This window comes from Malus sylvestris, chromosome 6 (genome assembly GCF_916048215.2).
Source record: "Malus sylvestris chromosome 6, drMalSylv7.2, whole genome shotgun sequence".
In the NCBI taxonomy this organism is placed as follows: Eukaryota; Viridiplantae; Streptophyta; class Magnoliopsida; order Rosales; family Rosaceae; genus Malus; species Malus sylvestris.
In genome coordinates, this window is record NC_062265.1 from 29,826,095 (window position 1) to 29,836,725 (window position 10,631).

The following is a 10,631-nucleotide window of genomic DNA, read 5'->3' on the forward strand; positions in this document are numbered from 1 at the left end:
ACAAAATTCCTACAAAATCATGACATGTGGCGCTACGAAATTGGTTAAAAATTTATCTACAAAAATTTTACTTAAGGATGTTAACATGTAGCGTGATGAGATTGGTTAAAAATCCTATCCAAATTTAAATATAAAATTATCTTTTATTATATTATAAAATAATAATAACATTTTAATACCAATGGCCTAGCAGTTCAGTTTCGGTGTGAAGATTCAATTTGCTTGGGCAATTTGGTAGGGGTGGAGTTGCTTTAAAGGCTTGAGAAATTCTGTGATGATATTCCTCATGTTTAATGCCTTTATTTATAGTGTTCCTCATGTTTCATGGTGTCGGTTTAATAATTTTTCCATATTTGTTGAAATCTAAATATTTTTAGGTTAAAATGTTCATAAAATTAAATTAGAATAGTCTACATAATTTTTTATTTTTTTAAAAAAAATTACTTTAAGAGAAAAAATTATCCTAAATTCGTTCTTTAGTAATCTCGGGCTAAAAATTTAATCCAAAAAAATTGTTTGCGGGTTAAAACTTAAATTTTCTTGGTAAAAAATTTTAGGTTTTACTTTTAACCCAAAAGTTGGAGATGTTCTAAGAGGGAGAAAATACTACGTTCTCCAAGTAATACAAAGTCAAATAAAAAAGATCTTCTAAATCCCGAAAGATTCATAACTTATCTGTACTTATCATTTACACAATAACACCGTGTGAAATATTAATTACAACACTTTCTTAAGTGTGTAAATACTGCAGTAGATGCAATAGATCTTCAGGCAACTATGAAAGTAGTTGATGAAGTCGTCTCGTAGGCACAATGAATGAATGTGAGTCTCAATATTTTGTCCTTACACATACTAATAACAAAACGAACATTAGTAAACGAAGGACGTAACCAAAGCGAAATAAGCATATTTTTTTCCGGCAATGGCATAAGATCGATCAAGTTAATTGTTAATCATATACAAAGAGTAAAAATAGGGCGGTAAATTGCCAAATGGCGCTTCTGCATGTTCTCTGATGGCTTCCAATGGCGCTTCCTTTGATTTATAAACCAGTTATTTATTTGTTTCTATCCAGTCCAGTCTCTTGGGCAAGACTAATTTTATCGGCTTCCTGCACCATCCCAGAAACAAGAAATTTGAAAGAAAAAAAAAATATCTAGAGTATAGCGTCAAAATTATATAATTAGAGTGATTAATTTCCACACTCCATTTTCTCCTTCTGCATACTTTGTTTATTTTTGCCTTTTAGATTGAACACGCTCAAAGGGATCAATGGACAATGGTAAACAGAGTTGTGCACAAAGAAAAAACGGGTATGAGTGAAACCTATAGAATTAAGCTTTTATAATTTATAGTTACCGTTGGGTAAGGCCATTTATAATGAAGGTTCCACCAATCAAAGAGAATTTGCCTTGCTTCTTTTGGAGGTTTCCTTTCTTCTTCGTCTTGGACTTTTGGAAAACTCATGTTTACGAGTGCTTATATAGCCACGGTATTTACGCAACAGTTTATCCTTGAGCTCTTGATCTTCCTTTGTCCGCGGAGAGTCTTGTCCCTCTATCTCTCCTCCCCTCCACTCTAGTCTTCTTCGTCCGATGAATTTTGATATAACGGCTACAAACAGAGAGTTTGTTTAAAAATTATAATAATTGTAGCCGTTGAATCAAAATTCAACGGTCCAGATCCTGAATTAAGTGGATTTGGTGAAAGGAGGATCCCTTTCCGTAAGAAACACCACTGCTGTTATCAGCTATAAATGAACCGCAGGGCTCAATAGTCCAAATGTCAGCCATAAAGTCTTAAAGTGGGAGCTCCTAAACCAAGATTAGTAACATACTAGTGGTTAATATCTTTTTAATCTCCTTTAATATTACTCCTCAAGTCTTAAGCTAGATAGAACAAAGTTACAAACAGATGTGAAGTTAAACTATTGGAGTTTTTTTTTTTTCTTTCACAATTGATATTACTAATTTAAGCTGCACTAAAAAAATATGAAAGAGTTTGAACCTTAAAACAGTAAGTTGAAGAAGATCCTATCTTTCAAGGCAATTCATCACTTGCAGATTGTCGAAGCTTAAATTTTGATTAAATGATAAGCTGTGCATTAGGAGCCTAATCACTGCTTGACCAGTTTTAATTGTTTAAAATTTTGGGGAAGAAAAACATTTCCACGTGCATGGATAGCTTCCAGGGACAAAAGAGAGGCAGACCCATGTTTTCCTTCTCAGAACTTTATAATTTTAATGCTTCATATTTTATTTAATCTGCTACAAAAAATATAGATACATGGGAGAGCAGATTTGCTTCAATACTCCCACTCGAGAGCAACTAATAAATTAATCAAATTCTGCATTTTAATTCCGAATACAGGTTAGGAAAAGGGATGTGCTATCCACACACCTCATTTTACTTTTCACACATCCCTTCATAATTTTTGTCCATTGATCTTCTTCAATTCATCTTATCCAACGGCCGAAAATTAAAAAAATGTGTGAGAAATAAAATGAAATGTGTGAATATCACAACCCTAGAAAAAATGTCATTAGTCCAAATAACTTCATATAATTTATAAGGGAGACGGAAAAATGTTTGGGCATGTTACTTCTGCAGTAAATAGCAACAGTAGCGTCAAATTTATGATGTTCTCCACAAAGACCAATCATTTGGTTGGTAAAAAAAGAAAAGTAACAAAAAAATGGTTACATCTAAATCATGATGTGATTCTCAAAGATGCAAACGTTCATTTGAATAAAGCCAAATAGGTGGGAGCCGGATCCCTCCGGATCATTTGGAACTGAGCCATTTATCAAATAATCTAGGCCATTGAAATTTAATTCAACAGTTACAATTACTATAACTTTTAGAATAATCTCCTATTTGTATCCGTTTAATCAAATTTCAATGGTCCGAATTATTTGATGAATAAGCTCAATTTCAAATGATCCGGAGGGGATCCGGTTCCAAATTGTTGTGCGTCTTTCGTTCTTTGTTCAATTGCAGCCAGTGAAAGATCCAAATTGTGATAATTTGTAGACCATCCTTGTTTGACGCCACCTTTTTCTAGCGGATACGGGTTAGTTCAGTTGGTCAGAGTAGTGTGTTTATCTTTTGCATGAGAAGTCAATCCTCCATTTGTAAATCAAGTAATTTAAGACTTGTTTGGAAGTACTTTTAAAATGAATAAAAGCGCTTTTGGAAGAAGAACCAGATATATGCTTTTTGCATGAAGCACTAAAGTGCTTTTCCAAAATACACTTGGAATTTTACTAAGGATTGGTTTAAAAAATATTTTCACTAAAATCGCTTTCAATCATTTTAAAAGTACTTCCAAATGAGCTTTTAGTACTTAAACTAGTTGGTCAAAGTAGTGTGTTTGTTTCTTGCGTCCGAATTCAATCCTCCACCCATAAATAAAAGTAATTTAATATTTACACCAGTTGTTGCTTGCATCCGAGATCAATCTTTCACCCATAAATCAGAGCAATTTAATATATCGCATTGATAGGGGCCAATAGTTTGCGTGGGGACCGCAGGTATTTTCAAGAGTAAATGTAAACCACGAAGGAATTTAATGAACAAAGAGGGGGTGAAATTAAGTGACTTGCGTCTTGTTGGGGTCGTACTTTTTGGGCCATACATGCATTGAAACAATATAGCAAAGACAAAAATTGGGGAAGATTATTGTCAGATTGTGAACCCTGGTGTGACAATTACATTAATTCTTGCTATAGAAATATATATTTGAAAATTGTCATGGATGCTCCACCTCAAAAACATTATCTCTCTCATGCAGTACAGTGCTAGGAGGAAAGGAAACTGATGAAAATACTGGGTTTTTGGTCGTTAGATACTTGGTTATTGAAAACGGGAGGTTTTCTATTACGCTATGTGAAATTTTATATTTCAAGATTTTTTGCCGTTAAATTTTTAATTATTGGAATGGGGGTTGTCTATTATGCTTCGAAGTATCTTATACTCTAGGGTTTTTTTTCGTTAGATGGGATAAGGTAAGGATTTGATGTATGGTATACCTCGGTCATTCCAGTGTAATAAAACAACGCGACAAACAATAAAAGGAGACAAAACAAAAGAATATTGTCTTTTTTTTTGTACACAAACATGACCTTCACATTTACCTAAAATCTTTCCTTCACTTGGCTTGTTGTAGCTGTAGAGTTCCCTGGAAACTGGCCCAAACGTTCAACAACATTTTTCAGCAGGCATAAATTCTGTACAATCACTGATCGTTAAGTATTGAATTGAGAAGTTTATTGTTCCTTATTTTGTTTGTATTTCTCTCTATATTTGTTTAGTTCACAAGGCTCGCAGTTAAAGTGGCTTTTCACTGGAAATAATCCCAGTAAAGCAGGACCCCCTGTTTCAAGGTTGCTGTCCAATCTTAGCAAATAGTGAAGTGTTAATTGTTCAATCATAAGATAACTAGAACTTGAAGCAATTAATACAAAAATAAAAAGATTAATGCAAACTCCACCGAGAACAATCGTAGAAGCAAAAGCAGACCATGTTTCATGGGTTCCTGTCTTAGCTTTAGATCATAAAGCAGTAATCATGTTCGTTGTTTAATCTTAACATAGCCAGAATTTGAAAGTCTCGTATTAACTTAAACGAAAAAAGATAGGGTTCATGACTAATCCGTACCTAATAATGTGCGAATGCAGAATCTGTCTAATTGACGCCATTGGATCGTTCCCAGCTCAACTAAAATGATGTACTCAAAGCACAGAATCCTACAAATCACTTTCCGGCATCCATAAACGAAGAAGACGGTCATAAAATGAGCAAGTAGCAACTAAAGTGCTATTCCTTTTGCCTTCATGGAACGATTTGTCTCTGTGCCAGTCAGCTCCATATGCAAGTGACTCGTGCTTGCTGTACGTTTCAATCACTTCAGTTTTATCCTCATTAATCTTGACCATCGAAAATCCGTTGTGCATACAAGCTGTCAAGACAAGACCGGCCACAAAAGGATGGAACTTGATTCTCCACACTCCTCCCCCTAAGCAAACAGAGGTTTCATTAACTGGTGTTGATATTGATCTTACATCCCACAACCTCAGGTACTCATCATAGCTGCCAGTAAATACACTATTCGAATCGTAGGGATTTTTGGCTATGCAGCAAACTCCCATTGTATGGGCTTTGGTGTTCTGAAATGCCAACTTCGAAGGACCGTCTCGCAAATCCCAGCATTTGAATTTGCAGTCATCTGAACCACTGTACACCAGCTGGGGCTGGTGGATATCATACGAAGCTGTCCAAACCTCAAAATCATGTGCTTTCCATGTTTCTTGTGTCTCAAGTTGGGATTCCCCAATTGAAGCTATCGCGACAGAACCATTCGAAAGCCCCACGGTGATAGAAGTGGCTGAAGGGTTCCAATCCAGGAAAAGGCACATGGATGAACTGATCTTTTCATCAGTTATCTCCCTCAAAGAAAACCCTGCACCAAAATTTCATAACAGCGATCATATTGAAAAAGCTAAAATATTTTCATTGCTTACAACTCAAGGAACACATAAGCATTCCATACCTTGTGCTTCATCTGAGCAGGATTGCAGACCGTGAATTCTCAAGTAACCATCAGCGTCGGCTAGAGCAAGAAGAGGACTCACGCTGTCTCCAACTGGGTTCCACTTTATATCGAAAATCCCTGCCGTTTCAATCCGCTGAAACAAATCAAGCTGACCCAAGTCAGCACCAACGTTGAAAAGCGATATACTTCCAGCTCGGATCGGTTGTTCACCCTCTTGCAGCGTGTACGTTGAAGCTGCCAGAACATGGCGGTATGAATCGTGCGGGCAAAACTCTACGGCATCGGCATTGCCCTCCAAATTACAATGTGCCACATCCATTCCTTGATCACTTTCAAACAAATTAGATACTCATTTGACGATTCAACGTCGATTCAAAACTACTTAGGCATTTCGTCAAACACGTAACATGCATAAACTTGAAGTGATTACAGTTCGTGTAAAGGGTGTGGGCTTTGACAAAAATTAGATTCTTAATTTTGTGTTAGGAAGAAAATATGGTAATACAATAATTGAAAAGAAAATCTACGAGCTTGATTATATTACGCATATAGGTATATGATCAAAGGAGAAGAAGATGTTACCGTTGTTCGTTGGCGGGTTTTTCTTAACTGCAAAACGGGTGCGAAGGACTTAAACGAGGTTTCGCGGGTGTTTTATTACGTAGAGAGTGCGGACACGACTAAAGAAAGAAAGGAATTTAACAAAAAAATATATTTTTACATTAAAAAATCAATTCTGATATTATTCATTTGATTCTTTGTTTTGTTCTGATCGTTAAAATCCAAAGTTTTCAAGTTATTTTTATTAGTTTTCCTAAGAAAAGAAACCGTTAACCCCAAACACAAAATATAGCTCATTTTGTTCTTGTTTTTTAAAAGGGATTATTTTTTACTTCTCACACACCTCTCTTAATTTTTGACCATCAAATAAAATGAATTGAAGACGATCAATGATAAAAAATTAATAAGAATGTGCAAGGTAAGAATTGATGTGTGAATGCCACTATCCTTTTAAAATAAACCATTAACCCCGAACACAGCTCAAAATCTTTTTTATTAGTCTTTTCACATTTGAATGTGTTTCGTCTCGTCTATTGATTAAGAATTCATGATTATTTATTTATTTTTTTGCCTTTAATATTTAAAGCTATATATTCATATTATATAAACGCATTCATCAAAATAATTGCTTGGCAAATATACAAATGAGAAATAAAGCATAATATAATGCATCACTTGTTATTTATTTCTCTGTTTCCATTAGATTGTGTTTGAAATCGTCTTCGGATACAGTTTTTAGAGTCGGGTTTGGGCTGGGTCATGGGCTGTGATGAATCAAGGCCAAGTTCTATTCGCTAGTCACCATGTCATGTCACGATATAAGTTTTGGCATAATAATGTTACAGTGGGAAGAAAATTAGGTTTCTACCAAAGTGATTGGATTATTTTACATGCAATAAAATTAGACGGAAGAAGCGACATTTAACCAACCAAAGTGATTGAACAATTGGAAATTCAAGGGCTAATAGATTATTTACTGTTGCCATAATTAGAAAATGAATGTTTTGGACTGTTCATATTGTTCGGATTAATGCAACTTTGATTTGGCATATCAGTTTTGGGCTTGTAATAGATGGATTCGAAGAGAATGACGAGATTTACAATACTTGATGTTAGAGTCAAGTTACATTATAAATAGGTCATCTTGGACTTAGGTTTGTAATATTTCAACAATTACTTAATAAACATGAGTTTTCTCTCTATTTCGTAGTGAACTCTACGACTTGATAGTGGATTATAGTGTTGAGATTTCGTTCGATTTCTCTTATCAAATATCCTGTTGCATCAAGGATCTCCCTTCTCCTCTATTGTTATATCCTACATCGTCTAGGGGAGTGGATCATCTAAGCCTTATATGTATATTCTCATCTCTACCTAGCACGAGGCCTTTTGGGAGCTCACTGGCTTGGGTTTCATCGAAACTTTGAAGTAAGCGAGTTCACGTGAGAGCAATTCCATGATGGGTGATCCATAGGGAAGTTCTCGTGTGAGTTCCCAGAAACAAAAGTGTGAGGGCGTGGTCAAGGCCCAAAGCGAACAATATCGTGCTACAGTGGAGTTGAGCCCAAGATGTGGTAGGGGCTCGGGCTGGGATTTGACAATTTGGTATCAGAGCCAATCTCTGGCCGGAAGTGTGCCAACGAGGACGACGGGCCCCTAAATGGGGTGAATTGTTATATCCCACATCGCCCAGGAGAGTGGATCCTCTAAGCTTTATATATATATATATATATATATATATATATATATATATATATATATATATATATATATATATATTCTCATCTCTACCTAGCACGAGCCATTTTGGGAGCTCACTGGCTTCGGGTTTCATCGGAACTTCGAAGTTAAGTGAGTTCGCGCGAAAGCAATTCCATGATGGGTGACCCACTAAGAAGTTTTCGTGTGAGTTCCCAGAAACAAAACCGTGAGGGCGTGGTGGGGGCCCAAAACGAACAATATCGTACTACGGTGAAGTCGAGCCAAGGATATGGTAGAGACTCGGACGGGAATGTGACATCTATGGGATTCACTCTCAACACAGTGGACAATTCATCTATTTTGGTGGAACTTTGGTTTCTCCAAATTCAGTGCAGAAATATTTGTCATTTTGGAAAAACTCATTTTAAAGTTGCCAAAAAAGTTACTTTGGCCGTATGGGATTTCTTAGTTGCATGTGACCCCAAATCCAATCTTGAAACCCAAACATACAGTCTCATTGGAGGAAGCATCCCAATTAGTTACTACCCTGAACCCCTCCGATTAGTAATCTTCAAATCCTTTGTGAAGTGAAAATCATCTCCCTGAGTACCTCTATAGTCTACTATGTGTAGATATTATTAACCAGTGCACGTTACGGTACCCATACATTTATATTACATATGAGATGAGAAGCCACGCAATGTCTTCAAGGTATTCCGTGATACTTTTAAATTGCTATATATTATTTTATATATTTAAATAAAATATAAAAAAAAATTAAGTGAAATTAACTCTTCAGTACTCTCACGTTGTTGTGCATTATTTTATATATTTAGAGCCTCCAAGTTTGGTATGCATAGTATTTTGTCCCTTGCTTTTAAGTAGTTCCTTTGCAAGCTTGTAATCAAAATAGCCAATAGATGGTTAACTCTAAAAATAATTAGTTGAGCATTTCGAGAAGTTCGGCACAAAGTGATCAGGACTCCAGATATATCCAAAGTCAAAGTCATAGATACATATACTACTAATTTTCTAATTTTGCTATATAATATGGTTTAAGAACTTAGGATTTTGGCCACAGGAGAATTGCTTTTGGAGACATAAGCTTGTGGCGAATCAGTTTTATTCCACAGATAGGGTTTCAGTCACGTTTCTCTACCCTAATTCGGCCGTGTAATTTACTTAATTAATTAAACTTTTACTTTATCATCATTTTAAAAGTTTTTATAATTTAGAAACTTTGAAAAAGTCATCGTGTTAATCTTTTGTTGCATTTGTATGATATACAAGAATTGGCTTCCTTAATTTCGTGCTAAAGAAAAGTTGTATACTGTTTCCAAAAAAAAAAAAAGAAAAGTTGTATATGCTTTGCTGCTTAAAAAATAATCCCACCCAGCTAGCTTGGCCCCGATACGATCGATAGGGCAATACCGTCGTACCTTTATGTACGCGGAGAAATGTTTTCTAATCGGTATTGTCAGGCAAATTGATATATTTATTTTGCTTTTTCTTTGTATATTTAACTCACTCGTAATAACCACCACCTAGTATCGAACTTTTACCACAATTAAATGTTGCATTACGTTAGATTTGGGAAAATCATGTATGATTGGTTAACATGACACTAACATGCACGAAAAATTCGGTGTTTTGAGCCTAAATGAATTATGTTGACAAGCTAATGGACCCGTTTAGAAACAGATCATGTTTGTATTAACACGCCAAACTCGTTAGTAACCATTTAATAAATTAAGTTATTGTATCCTATTATATGTGTATGCTATTGATTATATATTCTGGACATTTTCTTTGAATATATGTTTCTTATGTATTAACTTTTATTCTTTGTTAAAAAAATTAATTTACAGTATAATTCTTAACAAGCGAAATGGATTATGTTGCACTGTTACTTGTTTATTTTGAAGTTCATATTTGTGCTTGGATGCCCTCTAGTTTATTGTGGTTGTTTTCGTGTCAATCTTTAAGAAAAGAGTTTGTGTTCAACAGACTTTTTTTTTCTTTTCCGAACAACGATATTATTTACATTAAAGAGAGGGGATGAGCTTAGATTATTTAGTCTCACAATTGGCTAGTAATTATGTGGTTCAAATTTGTATTTGGTGTGAATCAAATTTAAGACCTCTCACGTACAAATAAAGATAAATAACACAAAACCATAATACTAAGGTGTTCAACCTAGACTTGAAAACAAAAAAATAACCTCATTTATGAGGTCTAGTAATGTGCAATAATTATTAATAATTACTGAAATAACACGAAAAAAGAAAGAAAAAACTAAAAAGAATTTTGGTACCTTCTGGTTGGGAAAAATTTATAAGGAAATTGGTTATTCTCACTACCAGTGTTAAGATATACCTACAATCTCGAGTCGTAAGAACTTACACGTTCGTGGTACCCAACTGCCAACTGTCATCGATATGAATTTATGTATGAATTTACATATTGCGCACCAATGAGGCTGCTGATAACGAAACTTGAACCTTAATGAGGCGATGCACAAAAAAGGACTTTAACAACAAAGCCAACCATTGTCGGCTAGAATCTTGGTGACTTCATCTAAGGAAAACCAAGTATATATGTTTTGATATTCGTTTTCGTATAATCTCAATATATATTTGTTTAAGGGAAGAAAAGCAAGCACCTTCACTAACATACATTATATATGCTGCTTATTATGGTGATGGAATAGGATTGTATAAAAATAGGAGATTAATTAGATATAGATAGGAATCAACCCAAGGAGAAGAGAATAACATCTAAACTGGAATGAGACCTATAAAGAACCGAACGCCAT

General features: G+C 35.0%; 1 protein-coding gene across 2 annotated transcripts; it reads right to left on the bottom strand.

The window, feature by feature from the left end:
* Window positions 1-4,003: 4,003 nt before the first annotated feature.
* LOC126626160 (uncharacterized) lies at window positions 4,004-6,243 on the bottom strand. Of its 2 annotated transcripts, XR_007624617.1 has the most exons (4): window positions 6,137-6,243; window positions 5,552-5,883; window positions 4,660-5,461; window positions 4,004-4,180 (listed from the first exon to the last, which is right to left on the bottom strand). XR_007624617.1 is itself a non-coding variant. In XM_050295390.1 (3 exons), exons 2-3 carry the CDS (start codon window positions 5,871-5,873, stop codon window positions 4,749-4,751), a joined length of 1,035 nt encoding a protein of 344 aa, XP_050151347.1. In that variant the 5' UTR covers window positions 5,874-5,883; window positions 6,137-6,243; the 3' UTR covers window positions 4,505-4,748. The 2 variants fall into 2 exon arrangements, 1 of the variants encoding a protein (XP_050151347.1); XM_050295390.1 differs by lacking the exon at window positions 4,004-4,180 and having other exon boundaries at window positions 4,505-5,461.
* Window positions 6,244-10,631: the final 4,388 nt, after the last annotated feature.

Coding starts and splice junctions, on each gene's coding strand:
- LOC126626160 (XM_050295390.1), bottom strand. CDS start 5,873: ATGGATGTGGCACATTGTAATTTGGAGGGCAATGCCGATGCCGTAGAG. Junction 5,462..5,551: donor CTGCTCAGATGAAGCACAAG/GTATGGAATGCT, acceptor ATTTTGGTGCAG/GGTTTTCTTTGAGGGAGATA.